Genomic DNA, 24,596 nt, shown 5'->3' with positions numbered 1-24,596 from the left:
CCTGAACCCTGTGATGCTCCAGCCAGCAGCACCCAGAAAGAACGCAGACTCGGACTCCCGCTGCACAGGGGCAGGACCCGACCCGACCCCACCCCACCCCACGCTTTACCGTAGCAAATAGGCCCAGCGGAAACTACGCTTCTGCTGATGGAGGCTCTGGCGGGCCGCGGGACCAATCAGATGTGTTCGTGGGACTAGGGACCGGCCAATGGGGCCGAGGCTGGTGGCGGTTGAAGTTTAAACTCTCGAACGGAGCGAGCTGGCTGCTGTTGGGACTTAGAGGCGCCGAGCCGGTGTCCGTGGCCCGCGGACCTGTGATTGCCGCGCCAGGTGGGTGAGCGAGAGCGGCTCGAGGGGAGGCGGCCCGGGGAGCGCTGAGGGCAGGACGGCTCCGCGGTGGCTCAGCGCGGTGTCCCGGGAAGGGCTGGCCCTTCGGACATTCCCCAGCGATCTCAGAACCTCGGTCTCCCCCTTCACCGTGAGGAGGGGCGGGGGGGTCTACAAACCACCGTGTGGTAGATGCACCAGCCCCGCCCGCCCTGCGCAATGGGGGCCGCTGCTGAGGGCCCCCCCCCCCGATTACATTGTTATTGGTAAATGCCAGCAAAGCCGGGATTTCACCCTGCACCGGCAAACCCACAGAAACGCGATTCTGTCCATCGTTACTGCCCCTTACCCATAGGCAAAGTAAAAAAAAAAACACAGCTCCAGAGCTTCTGATTGAAAGATGTTTAGTTTGTATAGTTTTGTTCTGTGATGTTGAGAGACTGTCTTATAAAGCGTTACCTTTTTAAACCCCCACCTCTGCTGTCAGTCAGTACTTATTGCCTGACCTCCCCTCCCCTCTCCCCGCATCATTTCCAGATGTCCCAATTTTGGGGTCTTTTTCTTATAGGCTCCTATCCCCCTCTCATCCTGATTTTTCACACTTGCTGTCTGGTCACCCTAATTTCCTGCAACTGTGAAAATGTAAATTGATAAAAACGAAACAAAATGCTTAAAACCCATAATTTAATGCAACTGACCATGTAAATAGGAGAAATGTTTAAAATTAAGCATCTATATTATCTGTCAAAATTATAAAACATAGAATTCTGCCAAGTCTATAGAAGAGCCACAGTGGCTGTGCTTTTTCAGCCAATGCTTAAAGTTGGTGGTTCATTTAGTTAATACCCCATCAAGGGTCTCTCTCTCATCCTCACTCTTCTCAAGTTGTAGCTTTAATAGGAGTATAACAGGAGTCCATGGTATTCTATCTGTCTGGCCCACCCCCTTTTACTGTAGCATCTAATCGCCTCACAATTTTTAATGCAGTTATCCTCATAACACCTTTGCAACACAGGAAAGTGCTGTTATCCCTGTTTTGCACATGGGGAACTGAGGCAGAGAGAGAGTTAAGTGACTTGCCTGAGGTTGTGGGAAGTCTGTGGCAGAGCAGAGAATTGGGTGTGTCAAGTAAGTCCCAGGCTAGCGCCTGAAGCTCTGGACCACCCTTTCTCTATTGTTAACTTTCTTGTGCAGTGTTTCAGGAGAGGTCACCATGTCACAGGAGTGGAATGAGTGGGAGCTGAGTAAAGAGAATGTGCAACCCTTGAGACAGGGGCGGGTCATGTCTACCCTGCAGGAAGTCTTGGCTCACCAGGAGACTTCCAGCCACACAGCTATTCAGCAACAAAAACAGTGAGTAAAATATTGACCTATTTTCATCAGTGTTTCTGTACCTTCTGTTGAGTTTCCACCATTAGTCTCCTGGCTATAAGAAGAGTGTAGGGAGCAGAAGTACAGTCTGAATCTTTACTAATGCTGCTGTGTATGGTTGTAGCACACTAAAGCTGTCAAAGGAATTTGCCTGTTATGCAATGTATAGATGAAGGGCTGGTGCCAGAAGGAATTCTTTCATGGTTCAGTAGTGGAACGTTTAAACTGCAAGCACTAAGGCAGGGGTTCTCAAACTCTGGGGTTTGGGACCCCTTAGGGATTGCGAGGTTATTACATGGGGGGGTCGTGAGCTGTCAACGTCTACCACAGCTCTGCTTTGCTTCCAGCATTTATAATGATGTTAAATATATAAAAAAGTTGTTTTTAATTTATAAGGGAAGGTCGCACTCAGAGGCTTGCTATATGAAAGGGGTCATCAATAAGAAAGTTTGAGAACACTGCACTAAGGAGAATCTCTTGTGTCTGAATAGTCTTCTAAAGAGGAATATACAAATATTACAGGAGGATGTCCCTCCTTTTTTCACCCTTTGCTTTATATTAATCTTCCAAATGAAAGTACTGAACAGGTAGGAGTTGTGCACTCCCATAATAATCTGGAAAGAGCGGCTACTTGTCAGGGAGAAACACCTCTCCACTATAATAATCCATCAAAATGGGCTACCTGTCAGTTGATTATCTTTCCCTCCCTGGTAACTTCCCATAGCAGGGTACAAGAATTCTCTTTGATGGGACCATATGATTCTCAGGATAGTAACTTGGAAATGTGCACTGAAAGGCTGTTCCAATGCCTACTTGTTGTTAAATGTCAGAGTACTAGAAAACGTGTCCAAGGGTGGTTTAAGAGCCTGATTTGGTTCCTTTGACGCCGGTGGGAGCAGGACTGGGTCCTGTTTCAGGAGAAATAAACAAGTTTGTCTCCGAAGAAATAGTCACAGTGATTTGAATAGGAGTCAAGTATCAGAGGGGTAGCCGTGTTAGTCTGGATCTGTAAAAGCAGCAGAGAATCCTGTGGCACCTTATAGACTAACAGACGTTTTGGAGCGTGAGCTTTCGTGGCGATACCCACTTCATTCGACAGCAGGTAGTGGAATATTTCCAGGGCAGGTATATAATCTAGCAAGCAAGCTAGATAGACGAAGTTAGTTCATCAGAGGATAGCCCTGTTCTAGCAGTTGAGGGAAACCAGGAGGAGAAAAACTGGTTTTCATTTTTGTTATAATAATTTTTTTGCACAAGGGGGGCATTGCCGGATCTTATTGTTTAGTCCTGAGCTGATATGGGTCAATTTGCAGATGAACTGAAGCTCAGCAGTTCTCTTTGAAGTCTGGCCTGAAGTTTTTTTGCTGCAGGATGGCCACCTTAGGTCTGGCTATTAGTGTGGCCGGAGGTTTGAAGTGCTCTCCTACAGGTTTTTGGTATATTGCCATTCCGATATCTGATTTGTTCCATTATCCTTTTCCGTAGAGACGTCAGTTTGGCCGATGATACATAGCAGAGGGGCATGCTGGCATATGATGGGGTATATTACATTGGTGGATGTGCAGTGAAATGAACGGTGATGGTTGGCGTTGATTGTTAGGTCCTGTGATGGTGCGCTGGTTGTAGATATGTGGCAGAGCTGGCATCAGGTTTGTTGCATGGATTGTGTTCCTGAGCTAGAGTTACTGTGGTACGGTTGTGCAGTTGCTGGTGAGAATATGTTTCAGTTGGCAGGTTGTCTTGGGCAAGGATTGGCCTGCCACCCAAGACCTGTAAAAGTGTGGAATCATTGTCCAGACCATCAACCTCATGAAGAAAATTGCACAAATACAGACAGATATATCTTCCTTTCAAATGCAAATGGATGGACATCTACCAAATGGACTAAAAATAAAAAAAATCCACTGCTCTACATACTACACAGACCACAGTGAGAGATTGCCATCACTATCAAAGAAACTGAGGAACCACTGATCAGCATTTCATTAATAACAAACTTCCATAAAACGACTTCACTAAAATAAGACAGGAGATCACCACTCACTTCACCTCTCTACAAGGAAAAAGGACTGTAAGCTGTCTAAACTCCTACCTGCCACATGGGGACACAACCATAGTATCCTAACCCACCACACATCGTCAATCATCAACTACACACTCAGCCAGAAGAAAAGTCTGTTCCTATCTCGGGGACTCTCTTTCTGCCTGCCACCCCCCACAACATGATACAGTTCTGTGGCGATCTGGAACCTACTTTTGTCATCTCCGACTCGAAATACTTCCAGGACAACATGGACAGTGCACTGATACACAGGTACCCTCCAACAACAGCACAAGAAGAAGACTCCACATGACTCCTCTTGAGGTCGAAATGACAATCTGGACCTATACGTTGAATGCTTCCGCCGACGTGACAGGCAGAAATCATGGAACAACACGCTTGCCTCATAACCTAAGTGTGCAGAACGCAATGCATCACAGCCTCAGAAAACCCTGACATTATCATCAAAGAGGCTGATAAAGGAGGTGCTGTTGTCGTATAAACGGTCTGACTCCAAAAGGAGGCTGCCAGACAACTCTCCAATACCAAATTCTACAGGCCATTCCCTCAGATCCCACTGAGGAATACACTAAGAAACTGCACCATCTACTCAGGACGCTCCTACATAACACCGGAACAAATCAGCATACCTTAGAGCCTGACCAGGTATTCTATCTACTACCCAGATCCACAACCTGACGCCCCATCACTCGGGCATTGCATTCTCATTGAGGATGTCTGGATATGTGGACTCTCTACTCAACCTATCCACCAGCACTCCAGCTATCTCCGTGACACCACTGATTCCTGAGGAAACTCAAATGCATTGGTCACCTCCCAGAAAACACAATCTACCACATGGATGTAGAGGCTTCCTACACAACATCCACACACAGATGGAATACAAGCTGTCAGGAACAGTATCGTTGATGATGCCACAGCACAACTGGCTGCTGAGCTCTATGCCTTTATACTCACACACAACTATTCAAGTTTGACAATATATATCTCCAGATCAGTGCTGCTATGGGCACCCGCATGGCCCCACAATTGCAATAATTTTATGGCTGACCTGGAACAACGCTTCCTCATCTCTCGTCCACTCACGCCCTTCTCTACCTACACTACATTGATGACATCTTCATCATCTGGACCCATGGAAGGAGACTCTGGAAAAATTCACCACGATTTCAACAACTTCCACCCCACCATCAACCTCAGCCTGGAACATCTACACGGGAGGTCCACTTTCTAGACACCACGGTGCAAATGAGTGATGGTCACATTAACCCACCTATATCGAAACCTACCGACCGCTATGCGTACTTCAGCCTCCAGCTTCCATCCCAGGCACATCACACAATCCATTGTCTACAGCCAAGCACTGAGGTAAACCGACTCTGCTCTAACCCTCAGACAGAGACCAACACCTACAAAATCTCCACAAGCATCTCAAAACTCAATACCGCCGAGGAAATTAGGAAACAGAGCCAGACGTGTACCAGAAGCCTCCTACTGCAGACAAACTCAAGAAAGAACAACAGGACTCCACTGGCCATCAATACAGCCCCCCACTAAAACCTCAACACATCATCAGGATCTACAATCATCCTGGACAATGATCCACACTTTCACAATGTCTTGGTGCAGGCCAATCCTTGCCACAGACACCTGCCAACCTGAAACATATTCTCACCAGCAACTGCACCACCGTACCATAGTAACTCTAGCTCAGGAACCATCCATGCACAAACCTCGATGCCAGCTCTGCCCATCTATTAACAGCACACCATCACAGGACCTAACCAGATCAGCCACACATCACGTTCATTCACCTGCACATCCACATGTAATATATGCAGCAATGCCCTCTGCTATGTACATCGCCAAATGGACAGTCTCTACGGAAAAGGATAAATGGACACAAATCAGATATCGGGAATGGTAATATACAAAAACCTGTAGGAGAGCACTTCAACCTCCTTGGCCACACATAAGCAGATCTTAAGGTGGCCATCTGCAGCAAAAAAACTTCAGGACCAGACTTCAAAGAGAAACTGCTGAGTTCAGTTCATCTGCAAATTTGACACCATCAGCTCAGACTAAACAAGAACTGAATGCTTGCAAATTAACAGAACCAGTTTCTCCTCCTTGGTTTTACACCTCAACTGCTAGAACCAGGGCCTTCATCCTCCTGATGAACTAACCTCGTTATCTCTAGCTTGCTTGCTAGCATATATATACCTGCCCCTGGAAATTTCCACTACCTGCGTCTGATGAAGTGGGCATTCACCCACGAAAGCTCACGCTCCAAAACGTCTGTTAGTCTATAAAGTGCCACAGGATTCTCTGCTGCTTGAATAGGAGTGATGATCTTGTTTTTTGCCATGTTAACTATATCTTTGTAGTTACTGAACTACTGTTTACATATCGTGTTGTATCTTTTTCTAGGGGATTTGAATCTGAAATCCGCTTTTATTCTGGGGATGATCCATTGGATGTTTGGGACAGGTAGGCAATCTTTATTTTGCTAGAATGGGACAGTAAAATCTCTCAAATCTCTAATAGTTGGAAATTGTAGAGTTTCATGTAGGTATTCACCCATGAAAGCTCATGCTCCAAAACATCTGTTAGTATATAAGGTGCCACAGGACACTCTATTCACTTCTTGTAAATTCCTAGATGAGCAGCAAAGTGCTTTCATTTTGTTAACAGAAACCCCCTCATCAATGGGTTAAGGTCTACAAAGAGAAATGTCTTCTGTTGTAATAATCTATGATCTATCTTTTTTTCAGTACTATAAACCAAATTTTTCTTCTTTTCTCTTCATAATATATAGAAATTAAGATGCCTCTATTTATTTTTATACCATTTGCAGATACATCAAATGGACAGAGCAAACATTCCCTCAAGGTGGAAAAGAGAGCAATCTCTCAGCTGTGCTGGAGAGAGCTGTAAAAGCACTGAATGAGCAGCAGAGATACTACAAAGACCCTCGCTATCTCAGTCTCTGGCTCAAGTTTGTAAGTATCCTTTTGATGTTCTCTTAGGTACTTTCTTAAGCATTTTCTGAAGCTTTTGGATGTTACTAAACTGCTTTTCTTTGTACAGTGCATTTTGTGACTGCTACCAGTGCAAATTTAAGATTAGTTCTTTACACTTCTGTCAGGCACGTGACAGCTATTCACAATATAGGATTCATATACCAATCTGTCATTTAAAGACTGCTCTTCCAATGGAATCTTCAGGAGTCTTCTGGTGTCATTCAGCCTGGACAGAAATTGTACCTGGCTTTCTTCAGAAGTATTCATTTGAAAAACTACATATTTCTTCAGACTGATGCAGCTTGATTCTCTGATCAGTTAAACAGAGCAGAAGAAGCTTAAAGGAATGCAGCTGACTTGAAATCTAGTCAATTGGTTTTTTAAAATATATAAACAGTGAGGGATAAATGAAGTGTCAGCTACTATATCTGCCCCTAAGCCTCAGAATGGCTCATGGTTTTTCATCCTTTGATGTTTTTCTTCTCTCCCCTTTTGCTGCATGGAAAACACACACAAACAGAGGAAACTGACAGTGAAACTGAATACACAGCATAAATGGAAAGAAGAAAATTTTCTCTTGTAATCTTTTCCTAGTTGTCTTAAATGTCATAACAATAGCAGGCAAAAACATTTCAAAAACATTTTTTTTTTTTTAAAGGCACAGGTGCACCATATGCAACAGCAGTCCACAGGCTTCTTTAGGGGGCTCATTTTCCACTGCATATGCCCTGTGTGTTTCTAAGAGGCAGCACATCCTTTTTGAAGCACTTTTTGCTTCCCAGAACCGGGTTCCTTCTGCCTATTACCCTCTCTTCTGCATTGCCCCGGTAGGGGAAGACTAAGTCTTCTGTTAGGCAAGATTGCTACTCCTGGAAGACACATAATGTCCTCTATCTACTATCACACATGGATGCTTCATAAAGTTCATATCCTTTTCCTTGTCCCTCAGAGTGGTGTTTTCATTGGTCCCTTCAGGTAGGAAAATGGGTGATCCTGAACTATCTAACATCTGTAGTTAAGATGAAGTGAGAATCCTGCTGCCACTCACCTGCCTTACAGTGAAAAGAAGCTAATTCCAAAACTAATGTAACAGTCAAAAAAATAAAGTAAAATTGGAAGATCTTTATGGCAGAGGCTTTTTTTTTTTTTTTGGTTGTTCTGTAACTACAGTGCCTAACACAGTGGGGGCTTGGTCCATAACTAGGTCTTCTAGGTATTACAGTAATACCCTAACAACTCTGCTTTCCTTCCAGTGAAGATCAGACCAGCGTAAAGCTTTGCTTGCTTCTGAGGCAGAAGGAAGGGTTCTAGTTTTAGTGTAACTTTTCTAGCCCAAGTTATAAAATGAGACCTGAAATAATTTAACACAATAAATGTTGATTAGCACTGTTGTGCTGGTTTCACAAGGTGCATTTGTTGGACGGACTGGATCTGGATGGCTTGAGGTTAGTGATGGTGGTTTGTAGATCACCATTCTGAATCTAGCCTGGTTTGGGAGTGATTTTAAAGTTAATGATATAGGATGCCCATTCAGTTCCACATCAAAACTACCACTAACTTTCATCTTAGTTGGTACCAAATTGAGTTTGGTACTAAATGAATTCCCTAAATCTTAAGTTGCCTTCTGGATGCTAGAGGTGGTCTTTCTTCTTGCTTCTCTTCCCATTCCCCAAACGTCAAGCTGTTGACAGGGTAGGGTGTACCTGTTCTGAGGATTAACAGGAGTTTTTCCTACAGGGCCATTAGTCTGGCACCTTAAACAATTCTTAAACACTATTATAAAGAAAAATTAAACTTACATATAGGCATTTTCTATCACCCATGAAGTATATGCATGGAGTCATAGGTAGCAATAGCAGTCTTGCTTAGTAGCAGTATATTTGAATTTCTAGCAATTGCTTTCCTCATCTTGTGAACTCTTGATATTTCTCTTAAATGCAAAGAATTATGTCTAACCTTGGGTCTGCTCTTGTGGAACTTGAATTGAAAACAATGGAAGCCTTGCAGGTACATCATAGGGCAGCAATAGACCCAGAGTCTTTATTTTTATTTAATTTTTTTTTTTTAACTTGGTGCAGTAAATCACTGAAACTTCTGGGCTATTGCAGGGAAACTACTGTAGTGAACCGTTGGACCTCTACAGTTATCTACACAGCCAGGAAATTGGCACATCGCTGGCGTTATTCTACATCACATGGGCAGAGGCACTTGAGGCGAGAGGTAGTTATAAGAAAGCAGATTTAATATTCCAGGAAGGGCTTCAACGCAGGGCTGAGCCTCAAGACAAACTACAGTCCCATCACAGGTAAAACTTGCCCGTGGAATGAGTAAAAATGGATTTGTTTTGTACGGCTCTGAATAGGCAACCTGTGTAGTGAAATTCACACTGACTTTTTTGCATTTCTTCAGGCAGTTTCAAGCCCGTGTCTCTCGACAGACCCTGCTGGGACTTGAGCAAGATGAGGAGGAGGAGTTGGATCTTCCTGTTATAACTGAAACCCAAAGATGCTCACTGGCAGAACTGAAAGGCAAGGGGAAGAAAAACGTGAGAGCCCCAATCAGTCGAGTAGGCGATGCTCTTAAAGGTAAGTTCGGCTGGTCAATCCTTATGCTTATTGAAAAACAGTAATCTTGTGATGTCAAAAATACACTTGAGTATAGTATGCAAATAACTTCCTAACATTATTCATATACAACTTGTCTCCTTTTTACATCTAGCTGCAAACCGAGGCCAAAGCTTCCAGAATTCAACATTTCAACAGGTATCAAATGGCCCAAATTTTGCTGTATTTGATGAGAATGCAGCCTCAATCTCCAGAGCTGAGCTTCCTATACTTACACCACAGCCATGGGCAGCACCCCCAACAAGAAGGGCCAAAGAGAACGAACTGAAGGCAGGACCTTGGAACTCGGGCAGGGTAAGGAGTGGCAAGGCTGGTTGGTTAAAAAAGGAGGAGGGAGGTTATAAGAGTAAGTGATTTTTCCCAGTCTCTTTCAAATTAAGTCTACACATGCTATATATGAAGTAAAACTTACCTCCCTCCTTTAGGATTTAGCTTTATTGTAACTCGTATAACAAAAACCTCAATCTAAGATTTCTTCCTAAGCCAAGCTATTTCTATAACTTCCTAAAAAATCTCCACATCTCTGCTTCCAGCCCCTTAGCTCTACTGATTTACAAGAGAGCTCCCTTGCCACTGTGAAGTCAACAGATATGTCTGCTGAGTCTAATTCTTGCTAATGAGAAGGTGCAACAGAAGAGACCTCGTACCCTATCATGGAGCTAGGGTGGGGTGGAAAGGAGAGAAGCTGGCCAAGGGTGGAGTAGGAAAAGGGATGGGAGGGAAGGTGTGTGTGGTTGTGTGTACACACATGCACTCACAAATTTTGGTTAGTCCTGTGACATGAGATGAGAGCAAAGCAGAAGATTAATTAGCTGCAGCTAAATTGGCTTAGTGCAGCACAACCTGTGCAATAGCTTGAGGATGTGGTTGTGCAGCTTTATATGCATGGGAAGGGGGGTCAGTAACATTCCACAAGTCTGGTGGCTGGAGAACTGAGACTTAAGAGTGGTGGCAGTTAAGCTGATTCATCAAAAGCATCAAGAAGGTATTTGAGGAGAAGTTGCAGCAAGGCAATACACTAGCGATGTAGAGAGGCTTGCAGACAGACAGGGAAAGGCTGAGGGAGAAGAGATTGTGCTTCAGGCTGCTCCTCTTTGAAAAGAAGCAGTTTGGTCTCAGATGTTAGCTTAGAGCAGCTGAAATTAAGTAAAACGTTTGTTTATATAGGTACTTCTGGCCTCCATCGCTCCAATACCTGAATGACTTAGTCAGAGCAGATGGAGAGAATAGATGTGGAAGAGTCAAAGGGCAGTAGAAAATATGACCACCTGAGTTTAATGAGAGTGAAAATGGTTAGAAATCAAACAGAGAAGGAAAAGTAGGAAAGAGCAAAGGACTCAATTAATGGAAACCCTGAGAAAAGAATTGCCACTAGTTAAAGGGCAATTTGATTAAGAGAATGAAATGTGTTTGCATAGCTAGCATGTTGGTCCAAGTGAATGGAGTGTTGTTCATAGTATCTGAAGTTTTTAATGAGGGCTGTTGATTAATTGCAGTTAACTCATGTGCTTAAAATTAATTACGATTAGCCACACTGTTAAACATTAGAAGACCAACTGAAATTAAATATTTTTGGATTTTTTTCTACATTTTCAACTATATTTATTTCTATTACAACACAATACAGAGTGGACAGTGCTCACTTTATATTTTTTATTACAAATATTTGCATTGTAAAAATAATAAACAAAAATTGTATGAGGTGAATTGAAAAATACTAGTATTGTAGTGCAATTCTGAAAGTGTAACTTACAAATGTAGATTTTTGTTGTTGGTGGTTGTTACATAACTGCACTCAAAACAAAAATAATGTAAAACCTTAGAGCCTACAAGTTCACTCAGACCTACTTCTTGTTCAACCAAGACAAGCAAGTTTGTTTACATTTATGGGAGATACTGCTGCCTGCTTCTTTTTTACAATGTCACCTGAAAGTGAGAACAGGCTTTCGCATGTCACTTTTGCAGATAGCGTTGCAAGGTATTTATGTGCCAGATATGCTAAACATTCATATGCCCCTTCATGCTTTGGTCACCATTCCAGAGGACATGCTTCCATGCTGATGCTCGTTTAAAAAAAATAAAATAAAAATTAAATTTGTGACTGAACTCCTTGTGGGGAGAATTGTATGTGTCCTACTCTGTTTTACCCATATTCTGCCATATATTTCATGTTATAGCAGTCTCAGATGATGACCCAGCACATGTTTATTTTAAGAACACTTTCACTGCAGATTTAACAAAACGGAAAGAAGGTACCAATGTAAGGTTTCTAAAGATAGCTATAGCACTCAACCCAAGGTTTAAGAATCTGAAGTGCCTTCCAAAATCTGAGAGGGATGAGGTGTGGAGCATGCTTTTAGAAGTCTTAAAAGAGCAACACTCCAATGCGGAAACAGCAGAAATCGAACCACTAAAAAAGAAAATCAACCTTGTGCTAGTGGCATGACTCTCCGATGACAAAAATGAACATGGGTCAATCCACTTTGCTTTGGATCATTATTGAGCAGAACCCATCATCAGCATGGACGTATGTCCTCTGGAATGGTGGTTGAAGCATGAAGGGGCATATGAATCTTGAGTGCACCTGGCACATAAATGTCTTGCGACGCCGGCTATAACAGTGCCATGTGAATGCCTGTTCGAACTTTCAGGTGACATTGTCAACAAGAAGTGGGACTGAGTGGACTTGTAGGTGCTAAAGTATTATGTTTCATTTTTGAATGCAGTTATTTTTTGTACATTCTTCTACATTTGTAAGTCCAACTTTCATGATAAAGAGCTTGCACTACAGTACTTGTATGAGGTGAATTGAAAAATACTATTCTTTTTTTTACAGCAAATATTTGTAATAAAATAAAGTGTACTGTATTGTAATAGAAATTAATATATTTGAAAATGTAGACAACATCCGAAAGTATTTAAAAAAAAAAATTAATCGCTATTAGTCGCACTGTTAAACAATAGAATACCATTTATTTAATCACTTGACAGCCTTATTTTAATTAAGTCAAGGGGAATGAGAAGGAACAAGGGTTGCCAACTTGATGCTTCCTTTGACTTCCTGTTCATAGTCTGCAAGGCAGGAAAATAGGGATGTCAGGAAGCATTCAGCTGAGAGTAGAGATTATGCTTCTGAAGTATTGGGCAATCTTAAGCTAAAAGTGGGTGGAAGAGGAAAAAGATATTGCCTGGGTAGTGACAATTATCAGCATCTCTGGAAATGAGATAGGAGTCGAAAAGAAAGGTATGCGTCACTGATGGCCATTTGGAAATTTTATAACTTGACTGCATAGCAGAAGGAAACTGAAGTGCTGGAGAAATATGGATTTTTATGGAGGCAGGATTTTTAAGGACTAAGGAATGAGTTGTCATTATGGACATCAAAAAGTCTGGGCAGAGAAGGAGAACAAATCAGCCTGTGAGTGTGTTTTAAGAATGAATCTTTAAGCTGCTAACATGAAGTTTCTGCTCCCTCAGCATCCTCGTGGTAACATGAACTCTGGTATAGAAGTGCCCTGTATGCTGCCCAGTTTTACCCCATATGTGGAAGAGTCTGCACAGCAACAAGTCATGTGAGTTTCTGTCGCTTCAGAAGGCTTGTAGTGGGAGCTGGCAGGGTTGGGGAGAAGAGCACTGATGCCCTGAATTCTCATAAGTCTACTTCTTGTCTGTGTGGTGGTAGGGAGTAGCTAAGTGTGATCAGGGTTTGTAGCTATGTTTCGTAGTGTTTTTTGGACCTTTAGAGTCATCTTAAAGAGGGATTTTCTTTTCAGAAAAACTTTCAAAAAGTTTCTATGACAAGTATGGAGGAGTATGTTACTTGGCTTGAACCTAGCTTCCTGCTTGTGCATTGCTCACTAAAATGCCTGTAAATTCCTCTTGTTTTTATATCCTCAACATTTTGTAATTTTTTTCATGATGTATGAAGCGATGTTTACCCCTTTCTGAGAAGGTGACTGGTGATAGTTATTCTTGCCACAGCTATCTTGCAGTAGGGAAAATGAGTTTAACATTGCTTCTTTTTTGACTATGTGTAAAATACAAAAGCAAGAACATCAAGGGCTTGGTTGCAGCACAGATTTTTCCCTACTTCAAAGGGCTTGTCTACACAGTGTGAACAGTGCTGCATTAATGCTCTCTAGGGAACTTCTAGTGTCCTCCATCAGAGTCTACACAGGCCAGCTAGATTCCATGCACAAAATGTTGATGCACATTAGAATTCACACCCCACTGTTGTGCATTATTGCACTGTGTAGCTAAGCCCATAGTTTTGTATATTGTGCATGGAATTTAAGCCATGTCCTGGAACCATGCTACCTAGCTGTGTCCAAAAGTGTATCATAATCCAGGAACATGTTTATAACAAGGCAAGGACCTGTCTATGCTAAAGACATAAACATAACTCACCTGTTATGGGAGTTGCCTCATGCTATATAGTTGGGTCCCCTGACATGGTTCTTTCCTACCGTATAGGTTGAACCTTTGCTATTTGCACAGTGTGGTCCTGTCTACACTTAAATTTAAAGGGAATTGAGAAACATTTTAAATATGGTTCCACCTAAATTAGCTTTCTAAGTGGTTTGGCCAATCAGTTTTGGATGAGGCTCTACCTTATGGGAACAGTTTAGAAAAGTCTATCCTGTTCTGTCCATGCTGTGGGCATTGGCCCGCCCCAAACTATGCTTGAAAGAGTTTAACTGGAACCATGTTACAGAGTGAAAAACAGAATGATGTGAAAGCTTGGGGTAGAAGGGTCCTAAATAGATTTAGCTGACTCTAACAAATTTCCCAAACCCAACTATGAGGCCTCTATCTTTCATGCTTCAAAATCTTCGTGCTGGCCTCAGGGTTGTCTCTCAGTATTTTCTTAATATGAAAACATAAGTTTTTTTAACTTTCTGCATTAGGATTTTTTCCACAGAACTCTACACTGGAATTTCAATAAGCATCATCTTGCACAGAGTTAAACAGACTTCACAGATTCAGTTGTTCACAAGTCTGCATTGATTGGGAGTGGTGACATTGGAACTGTTGTCTTAAGGCTTACTTTTCTTGCTTAGATAACAAAATGAGTTGGGGGGGTGGGGGAGGTGATTGGTGACAAGAAGCTGCAGGTGGCAAATGAATCCATAAGGGTCTCTGGGGCTAAAGGCAAAAATTCCCACTCTAGAACATGCGTGTTGTATAGCAGGTGTATGCTATTTGACTAGGCCTTATTGGTGCTTGTGTTCATTACCACTTACCCATAGGTGTCTACTTATAATTTTTCTGCCATTCCATTCCTTTCTGTTGCCTTTCCTGTTTCATGAGCTGATTTATGTTGCCCATAGGCTGTCCTGAACTTAACTGGATCCTTTGAGATATCCATACTTCCACCCATGCTCCCCTCTCTGGGGACTGTGTGCTGAATGTTAATTATCTTTTGTTCTCTTAGTACTCCCTGCAAAATTGAGCCCAGCATAAATCATGTTTTAAGTGCTCGGAAGCCTGGGAAGGAAGAAGATCCACTACAACGGGTGCAAAACCATCAACAGGACAGTCAGGAGAAGAAAGAGATTGCAATGTATTGTAAAGAGAGAGTTTATGCTGGAGTAGAGGAGTTCTCCTTGGAGGAGATCAGAGCTGAAATATACAGAAAGAAAGCAAAAAAGAGAAGGGAAGGTATGCATCAAAATGGGAAGGTATGCATCAAAATGGGATGATTGGAAGTTTCTTCAGATTGCTTCAGAAAACTACATTTGCAGTTTCCATTAGGTGTGGCAGCCTTCATTATTGCTACTGTTGAAGGCAAAGCATCAGGTAGGACTATTGCTTAGCACCTGTTGATACTAGGAGTAGAAAACCAGAAACTGAGGACTGAGAAGACTTACGTGGAGGTCTATAACAGGTGCAGAGGGGAAAGAGGTTCACTGGCTCATCAGTGTTAATAGGTGAACCATTGTGGATGACAGCACTCCTCAAACTGTTCCTAGGAAGGAATGTATGCTGTCTGCCTCAGCTATAGGGGTTTATCCAGGAATAGAAGGGATTAAATTGGATCTGTTTGGCAAATGGGCCTTTTTACCTATTTGATCCTCTTTGGTTCTGGTAATGGTAGGGCTGTCGATTAATCATAGTTAACTCACATGATTAACTCAACAAAATTAATCATGATTAAAAAAATTAATTGCAGTTTTATTTGCACTGTTAAACAATAGAATAACAATTGAAATTTATATAATATTTTGGATGTTTTTCTACATTTTCATATATATTCTGTGTTGTAATTGAATTTTGAAGTGTATATTTTTTATTACAAATATTTGCACTGTAAAAATGAAACAAAAGATGGAGTATTTTTAATTTACCTCATACAAGTGCTGTAGTGCAATCTTTGTCATGAAAGTGCAACTTACAAATGTAGATTTCTGTTTGTTACATAACTGCACTCAAAAACAAAACAATGTAAAACTTTAGAGCCTACAAGTCAACTCAGTCTTACTTCTTGTTCAGCCAATCACTAAGACAAACAAGTTTATTTACATTTACAGGAGATGATGCTGCCCTCTTCTTATTTACAATGGCACCAGCAAGTGAGAATAGGCATTTGCATGATATTTTTGTAGCCAACATTGCAAGATATTTACATGCCAGATATGCCAAACATTTGTATGCCCCTTCATGCTTCGGCCACCATTCCAGAGGACATGCTTTCATGCTGATGAGACTCTCATTTTAAAAAAAGGTGTTAATTAAATTTGTTACCGAACTCCTTGGGAGAGAATTGTATGTCCCCTGCTCTGTTTTATCCACATTCTGCAATATACTTCATGTTATAGCAGTCTCAGATGATGACCCAGCACATGTTCTTCATTTTAAGAACCCTTTCACTGCAGATTTGACAAAATGGAAACAAAGTACCAATGTGAGATTTCTAAAGATAGCTACAGCACTCGACCCAGGGTTTAAGACTCTGAAGTGCCTTCCAAAATCTGAGAGGGATGAGATGTGGAGCATGCTTTCAGAAGTCTTAAAAGAGCAAAAGACCAATGCGGAAACTACAGAATCCGAACCAGCGGAAAAGAAAATCAACCTTATGCTGGCATCTGACTTGAATAATGAAAATGAACATGCGTTGGTTCGCACTGCTTTGGATCGCTATTGAGGAGAACCCATCATCAGCATGGACGCATGTCCTCTGGAATGGTGGTTGAAGCATGAAGGGACATATGAATCTTTAGCGCATCTGGAACGTAAATATGTTGCAACGCTTGCTACAATGGTGCCATGAGAACACCTGTTCTCGCTTTCAGGTGACATGGTAAACAAGAAGTGGGCAGTGTGATCTCCTGCAAATGTAAACAAGCTTGTTTGTCTTAGTGATTTGGCTGAACAAGAAGTAGGACTGATTGAAGTTGCAGGCTTTAAAATTTTACATTGTTTTATTTTTGAATGCGTTTTTTTGTACATAACTCTACATTTTGTAAGCTCAATTTTCACAACAGATTGCACTACAATACTTGTATTAGGTAAATTGAAAAATACTATTTTTTACAATGCAAATATTTGTTAAAAAATAAATATAAAGTGAGCAGTGTACATTTTTGTATTCTGTGTTGTAATTGAAATCAATATATTTGAAAATGTAGAAAACACCCAAAATATTTAAATAAATGATATTCTATTATTGTTTAACAGTGCGATTAATCGTGGTTAATTTTTTTTAATTGCTTGATAGCCCTAGTTAATAGTCTAAATAGATACCATTCCCCAGGAAGTAAGGTGGGGAAACTTTTTTTCTTTACAAGAGGATCTTGTATCTGTTACTTAGGGTGTGCATAATTTGGGCTTAGCTACAGGGTTACTCATAAGGAATACGTAATACTTTAATTAGGCTTTCCTTCTTTAGAGGAGTTTCATGCCATAGCACAGCAGACAGCAGAAATGCAGAGGAGGATTGAAGAGCTGGAGAAGAAGCTAAAGGAGAAAGATGATGACCAGCAGCAGAGACCATCTGAGCAGGTATCTTCTTTCCTGTTCATTTGTGCTAATGGCCTACCTGTATGAAGGCAGATGAAAGTTCTAATGGAACAGTGACTCCTGTTTTTATCTGGCTAGTACAGTTTCCTCTCTCTTACTCTGAAGGGATATTTAAATTTTTGGTGTAAACAAGTCATAAGGCCACCACCCTAATAACTGAAAGATGGGAGAAATATTGTTTTCTATAGGTGTTTCATTTTTTTCCCCAGTTTATTTTAACTATGATGGATAAAAATTAATGGCTTTAAAAAATCTGACTTATTTAAATCTGATTTTTTTATTTAAATTTTTTATTTAAATTTGACAACCTATGTTGAGGTCTGAGCTTCTATTGAAATTGTGTAAATAAAAATATACTAAATGCAAGAGTCTACCTCAAACTTATTTACTTAAAGGCTGCTTTTTACATATTGAATTGGAAGAAAACATTTTTCACTTTTGATGTCAACCTTTATAAATATGGCATAGTCTGTCATATGCTGCACTACATTTCTATATAATTTTCAATCCTAAAAGTGAAGTGAATGTTGGTGTTACATTTTTTCCAAATGTTAGTAATTTGCTGGAAAGTTAAGCAGAAATACTTTTTTCTTATGTATCCAATGCATCCATACGGTAGTTTTTAACTAGAAATAAAAACGCTGTTTAAAAATGCCCAGACAGAATTCTAATGTTCATCCATATACAGCTAGACACAAATTATGAATAAACAGTTAATCATCTAGTAAATACACTTTCTAACCATGCACTTTCTTACATTTATTCAGTTTTAATTTCTATATTAAGCAGTGTAATTGCTCAAATAAATGTGTGTAGTTATGCTGTATCCTCCTGGCTAACCAAGTACCAAATTAACTGTAAAAACTATATTTAATTGTAAATAATAAAATCAGCATGTCACTATTATACCAACCAATGAGAATCTTTCTTTAGAAAAATAAAGCACATACAGGAAGCATGATTTAAATTGTTTTAAATAAGTTATCTGCGTTTTGATTTTAAATCATCTTTAAAATCGGTGGCTTAAATAAGTGATCAATCTACCTTGACTTTACAGGATAGCATTCTGTGTGTAGTTAGTTTTGGAAGTTGGTAGTATGGCTTGCAATTCACTCACTGAGTGCTGTCTCTCTCACCTCTGCCACTTCCCCTTTCATGGTCACAGCCAACAGAGGAGAGGGAGCCTGCAAGAATGGAATCAGTTTTGGTGGGCGCTTTGGAACCTCTTGAAGCACAAGGAGGAGTTGCTTTCTCCAGGGCAGTAGCACTCACTACAGGGTCTCTTATGAAGAAACTGACTGGATTGCAAAGGTAGTGCAGGATTTGCTTTGGGAGCAGGCGGTGGAGAGGATCTGCCTCAGTGTGGTTTTGTTTGCATTTTTTAGTATGGATCACTTTCTGGGAAGCCTGTTTTTTAATTTTTCTTCGTGTTTTTGGAAAAACTATCAAACATCAAAATATACCCTGATCTCTGTATTGGCCTCTGAACAGAATCAGGTATCTGCCTTCATAGGATTTTAATAATTTTTGTCTGAGAGGAGTAATGTTTAGTGTGTTTATACCATAGCTGAGTTCAGCTTGCTCGTCTACTTAGGGGCTGCATGGATGTATTTAAAAACTTGCCTATATTTTGTTCACAGTGAGTCCCAGTTGGCAGAAAACGCTCAGCAGCACGAACAGCCGTGCTCCAAGGGTAAGTTCTGTTTGCACTGATACCATTCTGAGAGAAGGCTGTGCTGATGGAAAGTCATTCAAATGAATAGCAGAACTGTGTGGATTGGAATAGTGAAAAGAACATGCTTAATTGGCACTGGTCTTGTTCAGGGGTCTCAGATACTCAGTGTTCTGTTGATTAAGAGGTGTGATTATTTAAAGAGACTTGCAAATCTAATAATTTTAATAGCTGAGGATCCTTCCTCCTTTTTCCTGAGCACAGTTCTAGAGTTTAATACTCTCTCTCTTGGGGCTGGTCTACACTACGGGGTAAAATCGATTTTAGATACGCAATTTCAGCTACGTGAATAACGTAGCTGAAGTCGAATATCTAAAATCGATTTACTCACCCGTCCTCACCGCGCGGGATCGATGTCCGCGGCTCGCCATGTCAATTCTGGAACTCCGTTGGAGTTGGTGGAGTTCTGGAATCGATATAAGCATGCTCAGGGATCGATATATCCCGTCTAGATTAGACGCGATATATCGATCCCCGAGCAATCGATTTTTAACGCGCCGATACGGCGTGTAGTCTAGACGTGGCCTTGGAGACTATCAGTTTAGAGTCTCTGGAGGAGCTGGCAGTATTCTACAGTTGGACTGCTGTAGCAGAGAATGCCTTTTCTCAGACCTTGTGTACTCTACTCTTTCTTGAAAGAGTGTAGGCTGACGAAATTATCTTCTTGATGGTCAGACATGAGATTACTGTTCCTTATTGACAGAAATAACCCAGCCTCTAGCTGTGCGCTCAGAAACCCGGAGAGACGGTGTGTTTTTGGATGACCAGGATGAACAGAAAGTTGAGACCACACTTAAGAAAAAAGGTACAAGCTATAAAGAAAATTTCAAACACAGCACACTGGCTCATTAAGAACCATCCTTTTACTCTCTGAGTTACTTTAACATGGCAAAACCAAATGATCTTAACACAGTGAGCCACTATTGTGTTTTAAATGGGATGCATTTAAGCATGAGTCCAAATACTTCCTGCTATGACAGGCACTTTGAGCTGTCTTTTATATGGGTCTGAAGCACCATTGTGTGTGCTGTGCAGGAGTATCAGTCTGTATTACCCCATCTCTGTTTTTAATTCCAGATGCAGATCTCCCTCCTTCACTGGATCCTACTACGTTTTTCTCCATATTTGATGAATCGTCTGCTTCAGAAAACCAGAATGTCAGGTTACAGAATCACTGAAATGTGTATATATAATAAATTTGCCCAGACTACCCCCATACCACTCCCTTTACAGCACAATTATTCATGAGAGTATTCCCTTTTTTGCATTATCTAGTTTTGTCTCCTTGCTCTTGGGAGACTCCACAGCCTCATGGTCAGGAAAATAATTCCCCAATATTCATCCTAAATCTTTCCTTTATTAATTCCACATAATTATTCTCTTCTTGCAGTGCATCTTCTCCTCTCTTCCCCCCCGCACCCCCTCCACACACACGTACTACCTTAACAAGATTGTCTTGATTCTTAATAAGTAGTTTATTGTATTGGTTTGTAATTCTGACCTAAAAAGGAGGCAAAGTGGTCTTGAAGTGTTGAGTGAATTGCTCTCCGATAGAGACTTAAGTTATATTTGTAAATATTTAATGTAATGTCACTTTTTTGTTTAGTCATCCTGCAGGCCGCCCACAGAAAAGTGCCCGACGTCCTCTTGCTGTTCGTAAACGTTCAGATAGTATCACCGCCAAAGAGAATATATCACCAGAAGTCTGTGTAAGGAGAATTTTCCTCTATCAGCTCTTGGAGGAGAGTAGAATGTGCTATTGCTGAACTTGGTGATGGTGTGATAGAAGGACTAATGAGTCCTTGATGGAAACTAGCAGTACCATACTTTCAAAAAAGGATCCCTGGCTTTTCTCTTTAGTTTGCAAGCCATTGGAGTGACCTTCAGATCACACTGGAAGACTTGTTTGTTTTTAGCTTTCTCTTGAGACGTGGCTGATCAGGACATGAGTGCAGCTATTTTGGGGTGGAGGGATACTTTTAAAAAAACACTAAAGCATAATGCAGTTATGGCATATTAATTACTATTTCTTATACAACTTGAACAGACCTAGTCATTGCTTCAGAGTTTACAGTGTAATTTGAACAAACATGGAATGTAGACAAAAGGAAACGAGGATTGAAGTGAACAAAAATCACTTGTATAACAAGCAAATCATAAGTTCTGATGATTTTAAAGTAGGGAGTGAGATGGAGTGAGGGGGGAGGAGGACCCTGCACAGAAATGGAAGTTGGTGACAGAAAACAAGGCTATAAAAGTGAGCAGAGAGAAGACAACTGATGTGTGGTTAGAAGCCGAATGGAAAAGACATTAAGGTGAGAGGGCAAGACGGGAAACAGTAAAAAAGCAAGAAGAAACAAGGTACAAAATGGGGAGTGAGGGATAACAAGGCAGGGGGCAGAGTCTTAGCAGTCAAGATGAGTTTGAATTTTATGAGGAAATAGGTAATGAGCAAGTGAAGGGATTTGAGAGAGGAAGATATAATTAGGATGGCCAGAGATATGATTAAGGCTGAATGCTGGATAGATTGAAGTGGAGAAAGGTGAATATCAGTGAAAACTGAGTAGATAAGACTACAGTAGTTCATGTGATACATAACCATGATATGAACCATGGCTTGGCTGAAGAGAGGATGAGGTAGGGGCGTTTTGGTTTTTTTTGCCAGTATGATAGAAGAACAAGCATTTAGATTTGGTGAGAGCCAAGATGTTGAGGAAAAGGAAGAGTAAAAGAGACCCTCAAAGTTGCAACTTTGAGCGATAGGAATGAGACTGGATTTGTTGCCAATGATGGAGAAAGGAGGCAGGGAAGTTTCAAAAAGAAGATGAGAAGTTCAGTTTTTGTCATGTGTAAGTGGTGAGACATCTCTGAGGAGGTATGGGGGTCTGTACAGAATGGCAGGTAGAAGGGTAAAAATAACAATAATAGTTGTACATGTAGGCAGCCAGAAGGCTAATGCAAAGGAGAGAGACTGGCCTTTAGGGCAGTGTTTCCCACATCATGGGTCATGTGTGTCCCCTTCTGCTCCCGCTTACCCTGAGCATCAGGCAGTGACATTGGCAGCAGGATCCAGATGGCGGCAGGAGCACAGAGGAAGCAGCCAGAGCCAGTGAACAGTCAGTCAGCAGTCTTTCTCTGCCCTGCGCGTTGCCTGGAGGCCGCTTCCTTCGTGCTGCTGCTGTCTGGATCCTGTTGTCACTTCCCTTAGGCAGCAGAGTGGGGAGCAGGATCTGGGAAGCAGCAACAGTACAGAGGAAGCAGCTGGAGCTAACAAGCAGACAACACGCTGGTGGGGACAGTGGCCTGGCCATGGGGGGAGAGGGGGTCCAGCTAGGAGCTGTGGGTGGGGGGAGGGTTGGGAGAGTAAGGGGTTGTGGGGACAGCTGTGAAGGAAGGTGGAGGAGGGGAGATGAGGAAGTAGGAAAACAGTGAGGGCCCTCAAAAGACAAAAATGCATTTAGTGGGTCACCTTTATTAAAAAGTTTAGGAACCACTGCCTTAGGGCATGTCCAAAAGGGAAGACAGGAAATCTTTCTCCTGAGGCAATTCTAATTACGAAGGCTTGGTTAGCATGGTAGGAGAACTAAGAACTGGACAGTCCTGAAGTCCAAAAAAAACCTGAGCATCTCAAGGAGAAATGGGGAGAGTGGTTGTGTCAAAGGTTCAGGGTGTTGCAGGTGAATGATTGTTGAGAAGAGATCTTTAGGACTTTGGAATTCGGAAGTCATTAGTGGCTTTGAAGACTGTCTTGAATTATGAAGGATTTAAATGTATGTAGCACTTTTTTGATTTGACTTTTAACTTTTTATAATGTGCCTACTAAACATACACAGATTTAGATGGAAATAAATTTTATTCGGTTATCACTTTACTAGTCACTGAAATTCACCCACTTCTGAGGTGAATGGTAGTAAGCTTTAGTTTAAACAGTTTTCAGCAACACTATGTTAAATAATAGCTCAGGACAGAAAGAAAATGATATAATTCTAGGTAGGCAGAACTCAGTTACCCAACTAAAACTAACAGTATGATATAGGAGGAGCATATGATGCCTGTGCCAGAGATACCTTTCATCTAAGATGAGAAGAGCCAGAAGGGAAGAGAAATACAAATTTTGATGATTGTGCAGTGGGAAGAAGGGGATGATCAGATGACTTTACTAGCTATGGGAATATTATGAACTGGAAAAGGAGTGAGAAAGGGGACAGATCATTGGAGGAGGTGACATGGGTTTAAAAATTAAAAAGTGAAGACCAATTTTAGTTGTATATTTGCATGTACAGTAGAACCTGTTACGAACACCTCAGGACTGGAGGTTGTTTGTAACTCAAATGTTCATAACTGAACAAAACATGGTGGTTCTTTCAAAACTTTGAAACTTTACTATGGAGAAGAAAAATGCTGCTTTCCCTTTTATTTTTTTAGTAGTTTAACACAGTACTGTACTGTATTTGCTTTTTTGGGTCTCTGCTGCTGTCTGACTTTTTTTTTCATACTACTTGTTCTAAATGAGGTGTGGTTGACTGGTCAGTTTGTAACTCTGGTGTTCCTGACTCTGAGGTTCTACTGTAAACTGTCAGAAAGCAGAATGATTAACAATGTAAATTGTACGTATGCATAAATACCAAGGACATCCAGTAGTCTGCCATCTGGAAGTTTTCAGGAAGGAAGCTAAAAATGAGAAACAAGTTCTTGCTTTTTGTGTTGGAGAGTAGGGGGAGGTAGATATCTTCAGAGGCTTTTTATATGTGACAGGCTTTTTAATAGAAACTATTCAAGACCCAAAATAAAATAAAATCAAGACGCTGGGTGGTAGCTGTCACCTAATTTGTTCTGCTTTCTACTTGTTTCAGGATGAGCTCCATGGAATTGAACCCTTAGCTGAAGATGCAATTTTGACTGGCTCCTATAAGAACAAAACCCTTTGCCCCAGCCCAGAAGATACCTGTGACTTTGTTAGGGCAGCCCACTTGGCATCAACTCCCTTTCATGGTGTAGTGGCACAGAGAATCCAACCTCCTACCAATCCAGAGAGTACCCTGAAGGAAGAGTGTCCAGAGCCTAAAAGCACATCTCTGAGCCAGCAAATCCCTAGTTGTGAGGGTATCTACAATGAAACTCTTTGCATTAAGAAGCTGAGGTAATTCTCTGTAGATCACATCTCCATCAAGAGCAAAATACCTTGTGCCCTTTTTTCCTGTTTGAGTCTTTGGTTGCTGGGAGTCTCTCTCCCAAGATTAGATGTAACGAATATTGTTAGTAGAGCCAGGTGTACTTAACACATCGTTTTTCCAGCTCAGTCCAGGATTTGGGTTGCATTTTGCCATTCTTCGAGATGTTACACCAATAAAGTAGAATTCATTGTTCAGCCAACAGTCACAGCTTTGCTGCAATGTTTAACTTCATGCTCTGTGTATCTAAAGATTAAAGCTGAGTAA

The 24,596-nt window shown here is 41.3% G+C and overlaps 1 protein-coding gene across 2 annotated transcripts in view; it reads left to right on the top strand.

Annotated features, from left to right (window-relative positions):
- The first annotated feature begins 210 nt into the window (after positions 1 to 210).
- Positions 211 to 24,596, top strand: part of BUB1B (BUB1 mitotic checkpoint serine/threonine kinase B) — a 44,157-nt gene continuing 19,771 nt past the window's right edge. Inside the window, exons 1-16 of one of the 2 annotated variants that reach the window (XM_032802537.2) lie at positions 211 to 334; positions 1,522 to 1,680; positions 6,191 to 6,250; positions 6,618 to 6,762; positions 8,892 to 9,088; positions 9,193 to 9,368; positions 9,502 to 9,701; positions 12,885 to 12,979; positions 14,842 to 15,068; positions 17,296 to 17,408; positions 18,592 to 18,737; positions 19,067 to 19,119; positions 19,862 to 19,963; positions 20,236 to 20,320; positions 20,765 to 20,867; positions 24,012 to 24,298. In XM_032802537.2, coding sequence (XP_032658428.1) covers positions 1,541 to 1,680; positions 6,191 to 6,250; positions 6,618 to 6,762; positions 8,892 to 9,088; positions 9,193 to 9,368; positions 9,502 to 9,701; positions 12,885 to 12,979; positions 14,842 to 15,068; positions 17,296 to 17,408; positions 18,592 to 18,737; positions 19,067 to 19,119; positions 19,862 to 19,963; positions 20,236 to 20,320; positions 20,765 to 20,867; positions 24,012 to 24,298 — 2,129 coding nt within the window. In that variant the 5' untranslated portion in view covers positions 211 to 334; positions 1,522 to 1,540. The remainder of the gene's footprint in view (positions 335 to 1,521; positions 1,681 to 6,190; positions 6,251 to 6,617; positions 6,763 to 8,891; positions 9,089 to 9,192; positions 9,369 to 9,501; positions 9,702 to 12,884; positions 12,980 to 14,841; positions 15,069 to 17,295; positions 17,409 to 18,591; positions 18,738 to 19,066; positions 19,120 to 19,861; positions 19,964 to 20,235; positions 20,321 to 20,764; positions 20,868 to 24,011; positions 24,299 to 24,596) is intronic. The other variant, XM_032802539.2, reaches the window with a different exon arrangement.

Source organism: Chelonoidis abingdonii, chromosome 4 (genome assembly GCF_003597395.2).
Source record: "Chelonoidis abingdonii isolate Lonesome George chromosome 4, CheloAbing_2.0, whole genome shotgun sequence".
NCBI classification, from domain to species: domain Eukaryota; kingdom Metazoa; phylum Chordata; order Testudines; family Testudinidae; genus Chelonoidis; species Chelonoidis abingdonii.
The sequence above is the reverse complement of the archived record's forward strand: the minus strand, read 5'-3'. Positions and strand labels throughout refer to the sequence as shown.